The sequence below is a fragment of the Lepidochelys kempii genome, chromosome 2, assembly GCF_965140265.1.
Source record: "Lepidochelys kempii isolate rLepKem1 chromosome 2, rLepKem1.hap2, whole genome shotgun sequence".
Taxonomy (NCBI): domain Eukaryota; kingdom Metazoa; phylum Chordata; order Testudines; family Cheloniidae; genus Lepidochelys; species Lepidochelys kempii.
The window spans coordinates 113,205,946-113,227,481 of NC_133257.1; the positions used below are offsets into that span (position 1 = coordinate 113,205,946).

At 40.2% G+C, this 21,536-nt stretch overlaps 1 protein-coding gene across 8 annotated transcripts in view; it reads right to left on the minus strand.

Annotated features, from left to right (window-relative positions):
• Nucleotides 1-21,536, minus strand: part of PHACTR1 (phosphatase and actin regulator 1) — a 459,498-nt gene that overhangs the window by 68,371 nt on the left and 369,591 nt on the right. For all 8 annotated transcript variants that reach the window (XM_073332014.1, XM_073332016.1, XM_073332013.1 and 5 more), the window contains one exon: nt 21,227-21,383. In XM_073332014.1, coding sequence (XP_073188115.1) covers nt 21,227-21,383 — 157 coding nt within the window. The remainder of the gene's footprint in view (nt 1-21,226; nt 21,384-21,536) is intronic.

Genomic DNA, 21,536 nt, shown 5'->3' on the forward strand with positions numbered 1-21,536 from the left:
CTGAAACTGTGACATACCTTTCCCCAAAATGATAGCTAGATATTAAACAAATGCTGTTCATGGGATTCCAAAAGTTTTCTGCAATCCAATACTAAGTATAGGTGATTAGAAGAGAACTAGGGAAGAGAACAATAATCAAATCTCATGTTTCCACGCATATGTTAACTGTTGCAGAGGTCAGGAAAGAACTGCCTTCACACCTCCTGGCCCAGCAGTGCACAAGTGGATAAGTGCATTTATGAGGCTCAGGAGTTTGTTCTGCAGCATCAGTTTTCACTTTCTTCTGCAGCATGGCTAGAAGTAGGATACCAAACTTGAGGGGTTTATTTTCCTATTGAGAATCAGCCTTCTCTAGTCAGTCTTCTCCAATTAGGATTTATGAGGTGGGGGAAAACACTGTCTTGTCAATTAATTAAGTTCTCAATTGCCTACATGCTAAACTGAAGGCTTCTCAAGGAAGGAATCCCTATCCAGAGAAGCACAATATTAAACATAAGACCTCTACACTTGTACAATTCCTGACAGAAAACTTCATTAAGATATTGTTAAAACTGAAAATGTGCCTGACACACACTCTCTTCCTTCAAGTTGTTCTTCCTGCCATTTCTCTTTGTTGCAGGTCTCTTGGTACCTTTCCTGACAATGCTTCTCCCTCTCTCTCTTTACTGATTTTTAATTTCCCAAGGAAACCCGTAAGGTGCATTTGCTGAATTTCAGCTATCAAATAACGACTATCTTTTGCCTTCCTGCTGATTTTAAACATTCAGCTCCAGTTAGATTTTTGCATTTGTGCAGGCAAATACAAGAGCATGAGTGAGGCAATGGCTAGAGCAAGCCAGAGCGGATGCAAGACCATATTCAACTCCAATGAAGATGAATTTAGAATGGGATTGGTTGGATAATGGATTTTTCCCTGTGGAAAATTTTGATTTTTGGAGAAAATGTGAATATTGAAACATTTGAAAAATGATTAAAAATGCCGCAGTGGTACCTTGTGGAATCTGTTGTTTGGTTGCCTCATGCTCCCATTCTTCTCTATTGGCTGGGCTCCTGGTCAGACTACAGTTCCCATGATTGCCAGTCTCCCCTCTTGGATAGCTACATGGGAGTCCCAGGTCCTGGTGCATCATGGTAGATGTAGTTTGGCTGGGAAGACCAGCCCATGGAGCAAAATGGGGATGTGAGGCAACCAAACTACAACTCCCATAAGGCACTGCAGCAGCCTATCCAAATTGAAATATTTTGATTTTTATGTGAAATATTCTGGGGTTTTTTGAATGAAAAACTGAAATTTTCTGTGAAAAATTGTGTTTACTCTAAAACCTATTTCCTGTTGAAAAACAGTTTTAATGGGAATTTTTTAACCAGCCCTAGTTTACACTGTTGGAAAGATTTTTAGCAAATCCAGTCAACAGTTTTTTGCTTTATTGCCTTGCTCAAACATCTGTGGATAGTCAAAAATATCGTAAAACTGGGCTTCTGAGTAAAGCCCCAAACCTGGGTTGCTTTGATTACTTCTTTTTCTAGACCTCCTTGAGGCCAAGCAAGTCAGCTTCTGTTTGAGACATCTCCAAAAGTTTATTAGTATTGGAAATTTTAAAGAATGGGTTAGACAAACACCTGTCTGGAATGGTCTAGTTATTACTTAGTCCTGCCTTGAGTGCAGGGGACTGGAGTAGATGGTGTATTGAGGTCCATTCCAGCCGTACACTTCTATGTTTATCTTCTGTTCCAGCTCAGTAAGGAATTGTTTTATTATGATTTTGTTTTACTCTCAGGAGAAGTTACAGGTTATTCAAGAAAAGGTCTTTAAGATTTTTCAGAAAAGTATGGGCTGTTCAGAATGCATCAAATGATGTCTTCTAGAAAAAAAAATCACCATTCATAGTCAAAATGTAGATTCTCTTAATTTGCTATCCCTAAAAAAATAAGACAACTTTCTTGAGATTTTGCCTGTAATACATGGGGTTTATGTATTTAAAAAACTAAAAAAAACCCCCACAAACCCCAAGCTCGACACTGTCGAATGTCCTGATAGATGTAATCTTTGCTAGAACATCCATACACACTGAATCTAGTCCAAAAAATGGAATGAACGGATAGGTGTATAACTGGATACAAATGGAGCTGTATGACTGCTTGAACAATGACATATTCAGGCCCATAATCTTCAATAAAATCACAGGTATATCACATCACCAACCCAATAAAGTCCCTTTTTGAAAATGAACGTCCTTTTTACACAATGAATATCACAGCCAGGCACTCAGTATTTTCTTGGAGAATTATTGCATTTCTCAGGGCTGTCAAAAGATGAAGCCGTAGCCTAGCACAAAAGGCAGGCACTAAGGCCCTGATCGTCTTCCCACTGAAATTAACAACAAAACTCCCTTTGATTTCTGTCATTCGGGATCAGGTTTTAGTCCTCATCCCCAAATGGAACACCCTTTACACCTTACTGTTTCATTAAAAAAGAATAACAGAAGTATAACAATTGCATCCACAATGCAATAATAACTCTACAGCAATAACATCTCCCTCTGGGGAAACTCTGAGTACTCAAATTCCTAATCTTTGAAAGGAGAGTGCCTACTATGAATTAGCTAATTCAAAAATATATTTCATGGGCAACAAAATAAAAACACTTTACAATGGCTGGCTGGGGATCTAAGATGTGCTAGATGGCTATCAGATGAATATTAGGACCCATAATAATAAAGCAAACATGTTATTCTAAAATGCTAGAGATCTTGTTCAATTGTACTCTTATTGTACACACCATATCGCAGAAAGAAAATGAGTTCCCCAGACACAGAAACACTGGTCCAAAATCTAATTTTACAAGTCTAGCATGAGTAGCAATAATCCAGAACCAGGATTAGAGCTCAGGATTTCCTGTCTTCCTGCCCTCAGTTCAATTAATTACAATGCATTACCTGTAGAATAAAAAGGCACTATGAGGATTATGCAGAGGTTAGTAGATCTTCTTCTCATGTTCCCAGGCCAAGGTCACAACTTTGGTTTAGTAGATCTGTCCTCTAATTAATTTTGGGCCTCTCTAAATCTGTGCTGTGCATGAACACACTTTTCTTTTCAGGAACAGGCCTCTAAATGTATGTTTTTAATAAAAGTTTTGGAGGGCGAGAACCTCATGGATACTCAGTTATTGCCCCTCTCTTCTTTATACGTTCCTCCTTGTGACTCAGAATTCTCTGTTTCCCCCCATAAATATCACAGCTTAGAAAGCCCTTTGCTGTCCTCTATTTTACTTTTATTTGGTTTTCGTATACTGCTGTGGCGATCTAATACTTGGAGGCTCCACTGTGAAACCATCTGGTTCCTGGTGTAACTGCAGTGGAGTCACTGATTATCCGCTGTCTAATAGCCTCCTGTGCAGTCCTTTGGACTGTTCTCGTAAATAAAGGGATAGATGATGGGACCTAGAACCTTTCAACTCTCAGTCACTTGTTCAAATCCAGCTAAGGGTAATAGTAACTAAAGTCACGTTCATCTGATGGTTGTTTGGCAGTGTATGTGAAATGCACTAATGGTCTCTCTCCAACCCCAGGTAAGTAGGTGTTTCACATCACAAAAGCCATAATCCCATTAGCACACTTGCTGGAAGACTCAACACAGAGGGCAAAGACTGAATGGGTATGGAAAGAGAAGAACCCTGTCACCTATAGAGATGATTCATTCAGTGAAGGCCGAGACCTGTTGGTGGCCATTGTGGATTTACTATGGCTCCCCCTGCTAAGTGTGTTCTGTGAATAAATAGATGCCTTCCATTTCTAGTGTTGCCAATATTCAATTAGCCTTTTTTTTTAAAAAGGTCTCTATAAAGGGCATATAACTATTCACTACTTCATTTATTCATGTGTTCCTTAAGTACAAATATGTCCATCCAAAATGAGGAATCACATATTGGGAATTCTATCAGTTATAATCCATACACTCAATACTTCAGTACTTGTACTGCTTAATGCTGCAAAATCTCCACTGTTATTACAGCAAATACAGACTATTCAAAGAAAACAGGCAAATGGAGTTGTTCTGTGTACCCTCTGACAAAATTAGTTCACACTGAAAAGATTTGTCAGTGCCAGGGATGAACAATGGCATACAATCAGTAAAAATCACTTAATAAATCAAAATTAACTCAAAACAATTAGTTTTAGATTCCAGTGATATCATAAAGAAACATCACCTTCCAAACATTAAGACAGAAATTAGTCTGTTCATTGATTCTTATTCTTCACAAGAATTCCAAAGGTGTGTTTTTAAAATTAAAAATAATAAAGTTTCAACAATTTAAAACATGGCAAGTAAGGTTCTGAGGGAAGGGATGCTTGGGAAATAATGTAATCTCCACACTCTCTCTTTCTGTATTGTTAATGAAGTGGAAAATTCTGGGAACTGCACAGGGTTTTGATGTTTAAGAGTGGTTAACTACTTCAGGCTGGAGGCATTTCAGATTCTCACTTTGTTATGAAGAGTGGTGGATGAAGAGTAGTGGATGGTTGCAAGGAGCTGTGCCCTAAGAAGTATATGTGGGGATGTTTTAGCTGTGTTGATCCTGGGATATTAGAGACACAACGTGTGTGAGGTAATGTCTTTTAGTGGACCAACTTCTGCTGGTGAAAGAGACAAGCTTTCGAGCTTATAGGAGCTTTTCTCCAGATCTGAGAAACGTGACTTTCCCTTGAATGGTCTCTTGAAATGTGTGTTAATTACTTATACTAAACAATCTGTTCCACCTTGTATTCAGCTGTGGCACTCTGAATATGTTTCCCAGACCTGAAGAAAGTGCAAGCTCATAAGCTTGTCTCTCTCACCAACAGAAGTTGGTCCAGTAAAAGATATTACCTCCCCCACCTTGGCTCTCTGAAAAGTACATGTAAGATACAGCTTTCCTACAGTAGCTATTTGGTAGTCAGATTTGTTGTTTTCATTTGTTTTTATTATTATGAATCTTTTTTGTGAGTCACCACATGTAAAATCACCCCTTATCTTTTTTTAATGTCTTCATGAATTTTGCGTTTAGCCATTACTTATTCAACACGTATGTCTCCTGCCCTCTAAACTTCCCAACAACTATTTATTCCCATTTAACTACACGTTCATACCCCTTCCCCTTCTCAGATTTCTCTAGACGGTGTGCCTTCAACTACTTCCGCCTCTATACATTAGCAAAGCACAGGAATAATCTTTTAACTGATAGCATTTCCCTGGAAGTTCAGGGAAAACATGCTGTATCAGATGCATGCAATACTGGAAGTGTTTACTCTGATAAATCTGGTTCATTAAACAGAAGTGCAATAGTTAAAGGCACAGATGCCTCTTGGAAAACTTTGAAATTATTATTATGAATTATTATTATTTTAGAGATCAAAGGACAGTTTTGTGTCAGTTACACCAGCATATCTGGAGTTAATTGCAATGACCTCAGTAGAGTTGTGCTGGATTTGCACTAAAATAACAGAAGAATTTAGCCCATACTCGATTTTCCCTTCCACCTTTTTATATTAAGGACATCTGTATGCTGATAGATTTATTCCCCCTCAGGACAAGTCTTTCCCCTCTTGGACTTACTTCCTCACTTAAGGCCAGGGAGTTGCACCCGCTTACATTTGGGATGAATTTGGGCCAGGAAGTCATAATCCTTTCTTTGTTGCACCGTAACTATTTCCACAGCAAACAAATGTAATGTTGCAAATAGGATTATTATTTCAAATGAGGAATTAGCAGCAGGAATTGATAATCTCTAAAGTAGCAAAGATCCTGTTTCCACGCAAATATCCTTAAATAAAAAAACAACAACGGGGGGAAGGGAAGGGGAGGGGAGGGAACAAAACATGATCACACAAAGAAAAAACATGCAGAGGGATATGAAAAACCAACAACATGGTATGTTATAGAGGCAGTACTGTCTCTAAATAATAATATTTTACATTAGCTTTTTACATATTCCATGAATTTTCAAGGGCTCGGTCCGCACTCACTGACATCTTTCCATAGATCACCTTCTGAAATACCCATGCACATACTATCACCTCCTCCTGCACATCCACCCCTCTTTGCCAGTAACATTCAGGCTGTATTTTGAAGGCTGAAGAAACTTCACCAAACTAGAAGCCTGCTTTATTATCCTAATCCAAGTGTAATGGTCCCTGCGGGACTGCTAACCTTTTAATAAGGAATATTTCCTAATTAGAATTGATGTTAAACAAAGAAAGTGGAGGGGGGAGGCCCAACAACCTTTTCCTTTCTGCAAAATAGAACAGGAGCTATAATCCTGGCCTAACTTGTCTAAAGAATCATTATCCCTTTACACTTTAAAATACTTTGATCTTTAGACCCCACTGGGATTCTGTCATAAATTAAACTCTCGACAAAGACATTGCAAAAGAGGAGACTAGTAAAAATGACAAATCGTTTTTGTTTGCTCTCTAAAGAAATTAAAAAAAAAAGTTAAGTAAAAACTGTGTTTTGAGTTTTTCACTAACATGAATAAATTATTTGGATGATGCTCAGAATCAGAAGCTGAATAGAGTTATTATTACAGAATGTTCTGTATGCAAGAGCTAAAAGGCATGTGTTCATAGCAGTTAACTGGTCTACGTTCCACAGGAGAGTCCTGGATTTCCCCCTAGAGTCCTGCAGACATGCTGATCTGTCCTACATGTAGTAGGGATGCCAACCGTGAAATATTTTCCCCTGTAATTTGGAACTCTTGCTCCAAGGGGATACTCTCTTGACTGCTATGCACGTAGCTACTGGGGACTTGGTTTCAAATTTGTCTTTGGGAGGTAACAAATGAAGTAAGTGAGGTAGTCTCAGCCTAGTCCATAATGAGTGTCCACTGACATCACCAAAAGAGCCCACTGTACGGCTGGCCCAGGAGTAAGCTAGTAGATAGACTGCAAGTCAGTGTTAAAACACAGTCAGAAATGAATGGGGAAACCATGCACAAAGCCTGTTCCACATTTATGCTTAATTTCATCCATTACTACAAAACCTGCTATTTCACATTCATCAGCCTTCCACAGAAGTGTCAAAAGGACTTGCCCCCTTCCAGCCCAATCTTGAAGGGCACACATTGACCGTGTAACCCTACAAAGCAGGAGTTAGTTTTACTTATATCACACTAGCTTCACACTGCACACTCCTAAGGACCTCTCCTTAGATTTTTTTGAGGCAGGGTTTATTTGGGTAGCAGGGTTCTGAATACTGAACTGAACATTACTCAGTCATCCAAAGAACTACATATTGTCATACACACTGCGTAAGAACAAAAGCCCAACAAACAACCGCTCCAACAACAAAAGCACTGGGATGACGTTTGTGGCCGACAGCGAATGCCAGAGGGGTTGTAAATTGTTCTCGGTGCTCATGTTTATAATTATCTGATTAGTATTTAAAAGCAACTTTTAAGAAAAGAAGCATAGTGCTAAATCCTTTATGCTGCTGGCTCCTGTAGTTTCATGCATGAAAATACATATTTACATTTAACAATAATAATAGAGGATTTTCATTCTTGTTTATTTTAATATTGGCAGTTAACATTTAGGGCCAGATTGTGATTGATCTAGTGCAGATAAACAAAGATGCGGGAAGGGACAGGGCATAAGGAATGTAAGTCAGAAGATCAAAGCTGACATAGCAAGTGTGACAATGGTAGGCAGCTGGGTGTGCTGAGACCATGCCTATCATGCTGACCAATATTGTCTCATTGTTTCCTTGTGCTTCCCATATCTGTCTGTATCCACCTGTTTAGTCTTCGACTGTAAACTCTTTGGGGGTAGGGACCATCTTTTTTGTGTTTGTTCAGTGCCTAGCACAAGGGGTTCTGGTCCGTTACTGGGGTTCCTAAGGACTACTGCAGTACAAATAAGTCAAAATAAAGTGGAAGGGGAGAAACAGAAGAAGGGGGAACAAATGCATGCCATACCTTTTCAAAAGGCTTAGCAGTTACTCTGTTGTGGCTTCTAGAGGCAAAGCCAGAACCGTCCATTGCTGTAGAGTCTCTTCCCTGCTCTCATATTACATTAAGTCATGACAGAGCCCCAGTATATATATATTTTTAGAGGGTAAAAATATTAGTATAATCTCTTACTATTCTGAGAGAGGTGAGGGGCTTTCTGCTTCTTTGATGACCCCTGGATAATAATCTACCTGCTTTACACAGGTAAATTCGGCCCCTTGCACAAGGCCCTGCCAGCCACTATCCTTTTGGTGGAGGAGGCCTGGAGAGGATAGCCTTTGGAACCAGCCAATGCTGCTCCTTAAAAAGCTGAGATGTCATTGCTGAGTGATGCACAACCCTGCTGATTGGTGGAGCACCTTGCCCTTTGTAGGCCAGGAGACCAAGAAATCCAGAATCTCTCCAAATACTTTTATCACCAACAGCCCAATTAAGAATGCATGCAGCATGATTACAGAAACACCAGCACACTGCTCCTGCCCTCCAACCCCTATCATACTGGACTAGGATTTCCAAATTTTCAGGGCTAGTTTTTAATCCTGACAGTTGTCAGCAAGAAGAAATAAACAGACAGTGTCCACTTTTATTACCGTAACAAAAGAAGAGACAGACTGAAGAATATAGGTATTTTTTTGGATCACTGTTCCAAAACTATTCTAAACACATCCACTCTTAGGGTAAAAGTAACATCCTGAATGCCTATTCCTATGATATAGAATTCATCGCTGGCATCACTGTCCATGAAATTCAGTGATCTCAGTTAAGAGTTGGGTTATCAAAGATGCTAGGTTACTTAATTAACTGGGTGTGCCACATAAATATGTGGTTTCCCTGTAGTCTGCTATGTTGCAGATTATTAGAAATCTCCATTGTGAGCCCAATATTTGCAGCAAGTATTGCAGCTATGGATTTAAAGGACACTGAGATTTGGTACAGCACTCATTCTCCTCACTAAAAGAAAAGAAGGACTTGTGGCACCTTAGAGACTAACAAATTTATTTGAGCATGAGCTTTCGTGAGCTACAGCTCACTTCATTGGATGCATGTGTTAGTCTCTAAGGTGCCACAAGCACTCCTTTTCTTTTTGCTAACACAGACTAACATGGCTGCTACTCTGAAACCATTCTCTTCACTGTGGACCAAAGCATGTTTCTATTAATTAGCATTATTAATGTGCTTTATAATTCCACATATCAAGATGCATAGTCTAGGGGGGTATATTTTAATCTCCACATATGGTGTGAGCTGCGACCATAAATCCCAGTGCACTGAGATGTGAGCATACCTCTTAGCCATGTTTTCCTGTAAAATAAGTAGTTGTGACTAGGCATGCAAATAAAACACATCTCTCTTGACCTTAAAGTGACCCTTGAGGTTCTCCACAGTCTTTCAGGAAGAATGTGTAATATTTCAAGCTTGTATAATTGTATCATACATAATGGTAGATATGGTAGTTTTCTTGAAACTGATCTGACTATCCAAAAATCATTTAATTCCCTTAAATTGTAATGTGAAGGTCATGAAGCAATACTTACCACAGCCCGAATACAGGCCAAATGTTTAAAAAGTTACTTTTAATTATTCACATACATCAACTTGCACATGAAATTATCATGTTTATACACACAAATAGGTGATCATGCATGCAAACTGGATTGTTACAAGTCCAAAAATCCAGCTTGTGCTCATGAACATGTCCATGCCTATTTAAAGGCTGGCTAAAGAATTGGCCTTGCATGTTGACTGCTTTATGGGAGTTAACACACATCAATTAATTTATTTGAGCATAAGCTTTCGTGAGTTACAGCTCGCTTCACCGGATGCATCCGATGAAGTGAGCTGTAGCTCACGAAAGCTTATGCTCAAATAAATTGGTTAGTCTCTAAGGTGCCACAAGTCCTCCTTTTCTTTTTGCGAATACAGACTAACACGGCTGCTACTCTGAAACCACACATCAATTGTCAATCAGGCCATAACATGTTGAGAAAAAAGGAAAAACTAAGAGAAGTTAAATTCTTTGACCAAAAAAGCAATTTCTTCATCTTACAATCATCAGTCTATACAAATGAAATTTATTCCTGTCAGTCCGCTTCCTTTATCTACTTGCATTGCTTTCTGATTTGTTTCCTTTACAGAATTTACAAGGTCATCCAATCCATACAACAATTGTTCTTATGATTAACTCCCTACAATCAGCAGACACAAAACGAAAGATGTATGATGAGATTTTTCAAGGTGGAAATTTATGACCTGGTTCTTAGTGCAGCTGTCCTATATTTGTCAGCATTCAGTATAACAGGGAAAAAGCTATTTTCTTGTTTTAGATCTAAGGCAATAAATTTGTAAACAGCCATTTCCTTGTTTTAGTTCCAGACTATGTCTCAATTTTTTATTTAAATACATCATTCTTTAGCCAAGTAAAAACCTCTGGATTCTTCGTGGTTCTCCTATTTATAGCAGTGATATAAAGACTTTTTTATTATTCCTACTGCAAGCTCACATTATATTATACATATCTAGGGTGACCTGATTTTTCACGTTTGCTGTCTGAACAGTGGGTGGTGGGTAATAGGAGCCTATATAAGAAAAAGACCCAAAAATCAGGACTGTCCCTATAAAGTCGGGCCATCTGGTCACCCTAGACATATCAGGAATGATTTCACCCAATGCTGAAATGCAGCTGTCTCTGGGTAGAAACTGTTAGCTGTGTAACAACTAACTCTACCACCACACAACAATTTAGAGTAGGAAACAAAGGACATCCCATCCCATTGAAATTGCAGAGGAAAGTTAAGTAGACAAAGTTTTTTAGTCTCTGCAGTGGTAAGAACATGTCTCAGGCCTGTATTTGGGCAAATATACCTAGGTTTGTATAAAAATAAACGGTGTGGGGGTGGAACTGGTAACCCAGTTGTATTCACTAATTTGGTTTCCACAAAGAAAGGACTGGAAAAACATGCACCACAATGAGAATGTAGTGTGATGTGTACTGCGTCTGTCACAGCAGACAGCAGGGGTACTGAGAGGCATAGGAATAATAGACTTGTTCCATGACTGGTAGCACCTCTGACTGAAATACAAATCTTTAATGCAACACAAATACTTTCCATTTAACGAGTGACCACACTGATGCCTTTGAGGAAATTTTGTCCTGAAATTACACTTTCAAGTCACAGTTGTCTATGATTAAGACAAGAGCATCCCTTTAGTCTCATCATTTAAAATAACAAAAATAAATAATCTTGACACATTGAGAAGTCAGGCTTTGACACAGTCATGTCTGCCAAAAGGACAGACTGCAGTCAGCTAGTATATACCTCCACTCATACAAGTCTGCTCTCACACACATGGCATCCACTGGACTCGATTTGCTGAAACTGGCACAGGGAGGTATAAATTTTATCCTGGGGTGGAGGTTTCCCTGTTTGGAGGGTGGAGGGCAGAGGATGATGCATCTGCTACCAATTCTCAAAGTTCTAGTTGAGGTGGGGAGCTTTAGTTTGCAGATGAGGGAGCCTGATGAGGGGATGTGCTGAATCAGTGCATTCTGTGGTGACACTGGACATGACCCCTTCCCTCTTCCTGGCCTGCTCCATATCCTTTCTGGTCTGGATTGGCCCCTTAGGAGCCTAATATATTAAGAAGTCTAACTCTTAAAAAAATTGAACAAATTATTAATGTATTGATTCCTACAATGTGTAAGGGGTTGGACCTCTGCTTTAAAAGGGGAACCTCATTCCTGATATAGGGAACAATCCTATTTTTATTTGCATTACAGTGACACCTACAGCCCCAACCCCGAGTTCATGGCTCCATTTTGCTTAGTACGGAAAATGAATAGTAAGACAGTCACTGTCCCAAAACCTTAAAATCTACATGGACAAATTAGAATCCCATTTTACAGATAGGGAACCAAGGCACTGAGAGACTAAAGGTGGGATTCACAAAGGTATTTAGACACCTAACTGCCACTGATTTCAGTGGGAGTTAGGGGACTCAGTACCTTGGTGAAGTACCTCAGTATGCCAAGGGCCAGATTTTTAAAGGTATTTAGGCATCTAAAGATGGAGATAGGCATCTAGAATTTCCAAAAGCACCTCGGCGTTGAAATGTATGGGCGTTAGGCACCTAGACGCTTTTGAAATTCCCACTAGACACTTATCTGCATATTTAGACACCAAAATTCCTTTACAAATCTAACTCTAAATGACTTGCCCAAGGTCACACAGAAAGTTTGTGCCAGGCCCAGGAACTGAACCCTCATCTCCGGAGACCCAGTCCAGTTCCTTAATTGCAAAAGGTCATCCTTCCTTTCAACCCAACCAAGCTCACACGGATTTCAGAGAGGCAGGGTTTGGCCTCACAGGTGCAATGATTACTCAGCTCAGTTTGCCATTATCTTGCCTCTCACAATAACTCTCTGACAGCATCCCACCTGATGATAATAGCAGTAATAGCCCTGGGGTGTCTAGAAAAGTATGGTTTCCTTCATCAAGCTCTGACAGGAAGAAAAAATGCCATTGATCTTGGATGCAGGGAGTGAACAGATGAGCCTGCACCCTCATCACTTAACGATACATCTACACAGCAAAGAAAAACTGACAGCTGGCCCGAGCCATCTGACTTGGGCTCGCAGGGCTTGGGCTGCAGGGATGTTTCATTGCTGTGTAACCTTCTGGGCTCAGAAACAGACCTGCAGTCAGCCATGGTGTCATAAATATAAAGGGAAGGGTAAACCCCTTTGAAATCCCTCCTGGCCAGGGGAAAGCTCCTCTCGCCTGTAAAGGGTTAAGAAGCTAAAGGTAACCTCGCTGGCACCTGACCAAAATGACCAATGAGGAGACAAGATACTTTCAAAAGCTGGGGAGAAGGAGAGAAACAAAGGGTCTGTGTGTCTGTCTATATGCTGGTTTCTGCCGGGGATAGACCAGGAATGGAGTCTTAGAACTTTTAGTAAGTAATCTAGCTAGGTATGTGTTAGATTATGATTTCTTTAAATGGCTGAGAAAAGAATTGTGCTGAATAGAATAACTATTTCGTCTGTGTATCTTTTTTGTAACTTAAGGTTTTGCCTAGAGGGGTTCTCTATGTTTTTGAATCTAATTACCCTGTAAGATATCTACCATCCTGATTTTACAGGGGGGATTTCTTTATTTCTATTTACTTCTATTTTTATTAAAAGTCTTCTTGTAAGAAAACTGAATGCTTTTTCATTGTTCTCAGATCCAAGGGTTTGGGTCTGTGGTCACCTATGCAAATTGGTGAGGCTTTTTATCCAACATTTCCCAGGAAAGGGGGGGTGCAAGTGTTGGGAGGATTGTTCATTGTTCTTAAGATCCAAGGGTCTGGGTCTGTAGTCACCTAGGCAAATTGGTGAGGCTTTTTACCAAACCTTGTCCAGGAAGTGGGGTGCAAGGTTTTGGGAAGTATTTTGGGGGGAAAGACGCGTCCAAACAGCTCTTCCCCAGTAATCAGTATTAGTTTGGTGGTGGTAGCAGCGGCCAATCCAAGGACGACGGGTGGAATATTTTGTACCTTGGGGAAGTTTTGACCTAAGCTGGTAAAGATAAGCTTAGGAGGTTTTTCATGCAGGTCCCCACATCTGTACCCTAGAGTTCAGAGTGGGGGAGGAACCTTGACACATGGATTTTAGTTGTGTAGACATAACCTTTAGATGCCAATTAGTTTCCCAGGGAAAGATGACTGAGGTAATTAGATAATCAGGCTGTTGGGGATAGAGAGCCAATGAGCCCATCATCCCAAATCTGATAAAAAGGCACAGGAAGGAAGGGGGATGGGGGGAGGACAGGGAGGGCTAGTTAAGCCCTCAAGTCCTGATGAGAGGGTCAAAAGCACAGAAGATACTGTAAACAGACTGTTGCACAGGGACTCTTCTGATATTGGTGGGAACTCAAAATAAATGGCACTCTGAATGTATAGCTAGTGGGAGTGTAGGCAGTTTCTATGGGGCAAGATGTCAGGAGCAAAGACACTCTCTGTTATACTCTGATTAACCATCATCACCAAAACACGGGCTCAGCTCTCTTCAGCTTTTCTTCACCAGACAACACTCAGACATCTAGTTCTGCTGGACTCTCCCCCTGAATCCAGGATTTAGAGGAGCTTGTTTAACACAATTCTATTTTCCACGTAGTTTTTCCTTAACATGCAAAATGTGAGGAGGCAAGCTCCAAACACTCTGCTGCCATTAAGGATGAGTTGTTGCCTTGGGGAATGTTTTTCTCTCATTACTGAAGCCTAACGATGAATGGTAGAATTGCAGACCTCAGAGGTAATTAGGAAGAAATGATTTCACATTAAAGAACTAAAATAAAATCTTTGAGCAAAGCCCAGAATCACTGCCTGGCTATCCCTAAAAGATTCTGAGATAGTGAGAGAATGAAAATCCTGAGAACTGGGTCCAGAACAATCATTCAGTCACGATTGGCAGGGGCTACCTTGCAGCCAGTCTGTGGCTGAATAAAGTCTGCGTACCCTAAGTGGGATTGGTTAAATAATAAATCATTTCAAAAAGCTGTCTCTGTCCTCATAGCAGAAAACTTTCAGTAAACAAAAATGATCTCTTTTGGCTGTTTCCTGCAGGCCTTTTAAAGAGCCTTTGTGCATTTAAAAACATTGAGCAATTCATGGGTTGGTTGGTGAAGACATGTAGTACAGTACAACTGCAATTACTCTATCACTGAATAATGTGTGTGTGGCCATGGTAGTGATTCAGAGGGATAGTTAGCATTTTCTCCACATTACAACCAACTGACTTTGTCTCTCAAAGTTCAGATTTAGAACCTGAAACGAAAAACCTGCTCATGTGAGAATTGGTCGATCAGTATAACTAATGTTGTGTTAGGAATAGAGGTCACAGTTACAGTCCTTGCTGCATCTGTCAACACCATGGCATGGACTACGGAAGGCATGATGTTACTGAAGGTGCCAGCAAGCCATCCTCTGAATGGCATGTTCAACAATTGCTGGTCTACTTTTACAGGCATGAATGATGCCATGGTCCCTTATAGAAATATTTGCCAAATTTTATTGTTAAAAATAAATTCTTTTGGACAGCTTTCTACCAAGAAGTACTGTCTCTGCCAATGGGATAATAACATCTCCTCTGAACACATCATCCTCTATAAGGATCTGTCAACCTGAAAAATGCAGCTGACTTAAATAATTTGATTGTCTTTTATTGCATTACAATTAACATTGAAGCAAATTTCAGACAAGTCAAATTATCTGAAGACGACTTGACTATCCAAATAGCCATGGTGCTTGCTGTTCTGCAAACACTGCAGATTTACAGTTCTTTAATACTTATGATATTTCTGCCAGCCTTATGGTCAAATCATATCTGAACTGATGACATAATTTCCCCTCCACCTTTTCCCTGCCAGCCCAGTTCTCTTTCCTCTTCACTCCATTTCATCTGTCCGCTCTTCCCTCTTTCTCCCCTGTGTGTGCACACACACTCCCTCACACATGTAGGCAATCAGAACTTGATTTGAATAGGTCGTAAAATCCCACAACAGATACGTGACATTTCAGAATTGTATGGTGATCTTTTACTTCCACGGGAATTCCATGGATAAGCAGAATTATCTGTTCCTAGGCAATGTTTTTCAGCACAGTCAAGGCAGACAAAGCATAGGTAAGGAGAGTGTTCAGAAGAGATTATCTTCCCCAATAAAACTGTGGGAGACCACCATCTGTCAAGTCCGCTACTCAATAACAGATTTGACGTGTGATTTTTACCACAATACTGCCAAACCACAAATACTTCATTCTTATTTTTTAATAATCTGTGGGATTGTATTGTGTCACACCTGTTTTTATTGATATATTATGCGGAATGCGTTTCAATAGACTACTCTCATACATCATATTTGTCTTGTGATACATGCAGTGTATTATCTGCATTGCCTGAAATCAGATTTTCCAGTGGCGGTGGTATAGACAGTGTGTTGCAGAATGAATAAATTTAGAAATATAGAACAAAATATAGTGCAGAGCACTATCCTCTTACGCCTTTCTGCGGAGCATGTTACTGAAGTATGTGCTGGTTAACACTGTATTAGGGCCTGGCTACACTCGAAACTTCAAAGTTTTTTCACACCCCCGAGCGAGAAAGTTGCAGGGCTGTAAAGGGCCAGTGCAGCCGTAGCCTTATTTGCATTGCAGATCTCAACACACTATCTAGGTGCCCCTTACTCAGATATGTGAGGATAGGGGGCAGATCACAAAAAAGAATGCATATGTGTTGGAAAGAGACTCCTTTGTTTGTTTGTTTTTTAACTGAATCCTTTTAATTCTTAAATGTGTGGATGGAGACAGGATGGGAGTCATGGTTCCCCTGTGCTACTCTGGATGGGTTTCAAAGGACATTTTGAGCATGGCAATGCTTAGACATAGCTTTGCAAATAACAGTGTGTTGCAGGGGCACAGTACACGCTCCGAGTATTGCTGCAGAAGGGAGGGCAATTTACGTCTGCTCCCTGCAGGCCTAACGGGCACCTGGCCAAAATGCCTAGAGCATATGCACATTGTCTGGAAGATGGTGTGGCACTCCTCTGGCCTGCCCTTCTGTGGGCAACATTTGCATATACCACACAGGGCTGCAACACCAGTATTCTGAGGATGATGTTGTGACAGAAAGAGCTGATATGTAATGATGTTATGCATACGGAGATGTAACCATTTCATTAACATTGTATGTGAGCTGGTCGGGAAGGGGAAGTTATGGTATACTGGGTTAGTAGATTATCCCGTATTGATCTATCTTAACACGGGACTTTTGGAACAGCAAAGAGGATGTTGTGGTGTGACTCCATCTGGATCATGGTGTAATGGCTAGAGGCCTGAGAGCTGAGCGGGGGTGCACTCAAAGAAACCAGGAGGGGCCAGAGGTGCAGTTCCACCAGTAACTGTGACAACTGTAAGGTCCCAATTTTGCTTAAATTACCATATTCCGGCCTAATGTCACTTACATTGCACACCTCTGCCTTATTGTGCAGCCGGGGGGTTGAGGAGGCACCAGAAAACATAAACAATAGGAGGTGTAGGTGAGCAGGTGAGCATACCTAATAAAGAAGTTTCCAAACACAAACTTTGAAATACACAGTTTTAAAAAAAGATTTGTTTAAAGTGCCCCATCCTCAACTGGTGTAATCCAGCATAGCTCCATGGGAGTCAATGGAAATACGATGATGTACAGCAGCCGAGGAACTGGTCTACAGAGTTCAACTCCTACCCGCATCTCATGAGTGTTACAAACTGAAGGACAGTATCTTGTTTCACTACTAGAAACCAACATATCGGAACAGCTCCTTCTAATTTGGCCACAGGGAGGATTCCATATAGCCATTTGCTGGCATTGCTGCTTCTGAACTGATGGGTATTAGCGCATGGTCCCATGGCCAATGCATGTGACTGGGATTCCAGAGACCTGGGTTTTCTTCCTGCTTTGTCACAGACTCATTTTGTGGTCTTGGGTAAGCCACTTTACTTCTCTGAACCTCAGTTTCTTGATCTGTAAAATGGGGATAACGATACTTACTACTTGTGCGAAGCGCTACAAACATGTTGACTGTTGCTATTATGGACCGTGAAGCTCCTGCGTTGCATTGTGCTGATGCTAAGATTCAAAGAGCCTACTGTAGGCCAAATTCTGCTGTGGAATATGCTCAGCAGCCCTATTTACTGCTGCGGCATCACCGGGGTGCAAATCAGGCTAGAACTGGTTCAGCTGGTGAACTTTGATTTATTAAATGTGCTGTGGTATCTGGCTATGAGTTGGCAGACACAATAATAGAGTCATAAGCATTTTCTGAGAACAATTTGAGATTTAAATACAATATGAACAGACACTTCTGAGTCAGTGGAATTACACAGGGATGAATGTGGCCCTGTGCAGTAGGTCAAAGATCGAAATCTTAGCATGCCTGCCCATAAGCTTCTTTTTTAAATAACACTCTCTTTTTAGATCTAATTTCTGATCTTCCAAATACTGCAGCTAATGTTCTCTCCTTAACTAAGCATAGAGAAGAATGCACATAAATACTGAAGTGTCCTAATCAGCGTTCTAGTGAAAACAAATTGATCCCGTTCATTGCTGACAATGGTAACTATCTGCAAAAGATTTTATTCTGTATTTTATATTTCTTCTGCAAATAATGTATGTAATTTAATTGGCTGGTTATTTCAAACCTTTGGGACCCATTGCTGGAATGGTACAAATTCCTCAGAAATATTATTAAACTTACCAACTGCAATCATAGTCTGCATCTCAGTTCTTCCCCAAGGACTATAAATCCTGTACGCCTTTAATTTTGCTTGCGATTTGGATCATTATGTGACAACAAAGGATGGATGCAATAATGAGGTTTTGAAATGTTATTTACACAACAGAAAAAAAATCGACTTGAGTTTTCTGAAAATTATTCTGCAAGCCATGGAAATGGCACATTTTTGCACACCAAATTCGAGACATTTCCATCCAAATAAATATATCTATCAGCCTACAGGCTAGCCATAGATAGCCTGTATGTATACTCTGATATTTTGTATTTAGACATGAGACACATTCTAGGTTTTTAATGCCGAGACCTGTAACCCTGTCTAGTTTTGCAGCATTTGTGACCTATTGTATTTGCAGCCTGGCTAAGGAAGTATTTTTCTCCCAAAGTTTCTTAATTCTACTTCTAACTCTACTCAGCAGAGGGAGATGCAAAACTCTAAATTCCAATTGTCACAGAGCCTGATTCACCACTATGTTATTCCTATTGTGATTCCATTAACTTCAATGAAGTTACACTGGTATAAAACTGGAGTAATGCAGTGATGAATCAGGTCCTGTATTTTTCTCAGCTCAGATATTTTATCATTCTAAACTTTTAGGATTTTCACTCTCTAACCCATGGCTACATCAGAAGACAATATCCAGTTTCGTACCTCCGACAGTAAAGGAGCACAAATAGCAAGATGAGTGCACTGGAGAAAAAGGCAGTGATATTGTGAGAACATGAGGCCTAACTAAGAAATGCTCCAGTTATTGTCAAAATTGGTTTACTCAGTTGACAATCAAACTGCAGAAACACCTTGTTCCCACAGGGACATTAAATCAGTTGGAGCAGTGTTGTTTAATATATGTATTAATCATCTGGAAAGGGGAATGAGCAATGAGGTGGCAAAAGTTGCAGATGACACAAAGTTATTTACATTAGAGAAGTCCAGAGAGGAGTGTAAAACTTCAGAAGGGCCTAACCAATCTAGGTGAATGGGCAACATGATGGCAAATGAAGTTGAATATCAACAAACGCAAAGTAATGCACATTGGGGAGGGAAAAATTAAATCCCTCAGATACCTTACAGGGTTCTAAATTAACTGTATCAACTAAGAAAAAGGATCTGGGTGCCACTCTGGACATCTCATTGAAGACCTCAACTCAGTGTGCACCTGCAGTCAAAAAAGACGTTATGATGAATAAGGAGTAGGATGGAGAATAATATGGAAAATATGATATAATTCAATGGTGCAGCTTCGTCTGGAATACTGCTCACAGTATTGCTCACTCATCACAACCAAAATATGGCAGAATTAGAGGGATTTCAGAGAAAGGTGTAAAAAATGATTAGGGGCATAAAGAGATTGAAAAGACTGGAATTGTTTACCTTACAAAGGAGATGAGTAAGAGGGGACATGGGACAAGTATATAAATAATGAATGATATAGAGAAGGTACATTAGAAGCATCTATTCTCCCTGTCTGATGACACAACAAGACAACATTCATTAAAATTGAAAGGTGGCAAATTCCAAACCAATAAAAGGAAATATTTTTTCACACAGCATGTGATTAATCTGTGGAACTCATGGCCATAGGATGTTGTTGAGGCCAAAAACATAGCAACATTCAAAAAGTGATTGGACATTATATATAAAAGCAGCTTATTCAAAGTTGTAATGATTAATATACATTCTGGAGAGATATTAAACCACATACTTCAGGGTTTAAGAGAATCTCTAACTAATAGGGATTATAAGGATACCTAATGTGGGGAGGCAAATAATTTTACAGCTGCTTATTGCAAGGTTTCATGTACCTTTCTCTGAAGCATTTGGTGTGGACCACTGTCAGAAACAGGACACTGAATTAGGTGAGCCTTGGTCAGATTCAACATGGAATCCTATGTTCCTATATGCAAGTTAAGAGTCACCCGGTAGAAATAATCTGACCTGTACCAATAACACAGGGTTCACTGAGGGAAACTCCCGAGTACTGTATGTGATAAAGCAGATGTTGCATATAGATACACGCTTCTCCTTTTCTTCCTGACACTTCTATTTTTAGCTCACTATCAATTTGGATTTTTTTGTGCAAATACACTAAGCCAAGCTACTAAGCAAGCTGTAGAGTTGAAAATTTTAGTTCATAAAGCATTATTACTGCCTACTCCTGCATAATACTGCTGCCAGACCCCACAGGCTAGTTGGAGTATTAGATTTAACATAGAAAGCATAGGTAAAAAGTATACAGGAAAGCACTCCAACATCTTACATATATAGCCAAGGAATGCTAACTATTCTGAATGCAACTAATTGCTGAGAGGAAGAGAGGTAATAAATTCTACCCTTCATGTTTATCAATCACCTCTCTACTCTAGCCCACATCTATCATGGCAAATATAAAATCAAGTGGAAAGGAATAAGATTAGAGAGATGAATGAGTCTTCAAAAGGAGAAACCCGGCCCAAGCCTGACCCAAAATCAGGTTGTGTGTGATAGGTATTGGAGTGTTGCTGGATAGGAATATATTTAGCTGCTCAGTCAGGAGGGGGCTTCATGTCAGTCATTTAGTAGCACCAATGGTTTCACAAAAGAGTACATAAAGAAGGTTCCACATGTTACAGCCCAGAATGTCCCCAAAGCTACACCTTTTCATTGGGAAGCAGAAAATGAGCATCAATGCAGAAAGCACATTTCCATGGGCCTTTCTGTAGCAAAGGACCCCTGAGGGTGAGATAGGGCTGTGTATGGGAAATTATACTGAAGCAGAGGCAAAGCCTAGAGCTGTTGGTTTTCTTCAGCCTGTTGGGTGACATCTCACATGTAGAGCATTGCGAATAGATGACCTTAAAATCTCCATAGCCCAAGGATAAAAGTTGTATCTTGCAGTCCACTCTCCCAGCAACCCATTGCTTGATGGTAAACATTAGAAAAGTGTTTGGATCTTACCTTGTTAGCTTTGTTCCAATCTGCTGCCTCAGTTCAAGTCTCTCCTCATCCGTCTGCTTTGGGAGGATGTTCTTTTCCTCCAGCTCTCGTTTGGAGGGCCTGTTGCTAAGTTTGATTGCTAAAGAATCCTGCCTGCAGATTTTCATTGCCAGAGAACCTATGGAAGAAAAGAGAGGTCTTGCCAAAGGGGATGTCAACATTGTACCATATCATACAGCAGGCAAAGCGGTAACCGTCAGGAGAGGATAAGCAGAGTGAACTAAGTTAGATTCTAGTCTACACTACAGTGGCACAATTATGCCACTGCAGC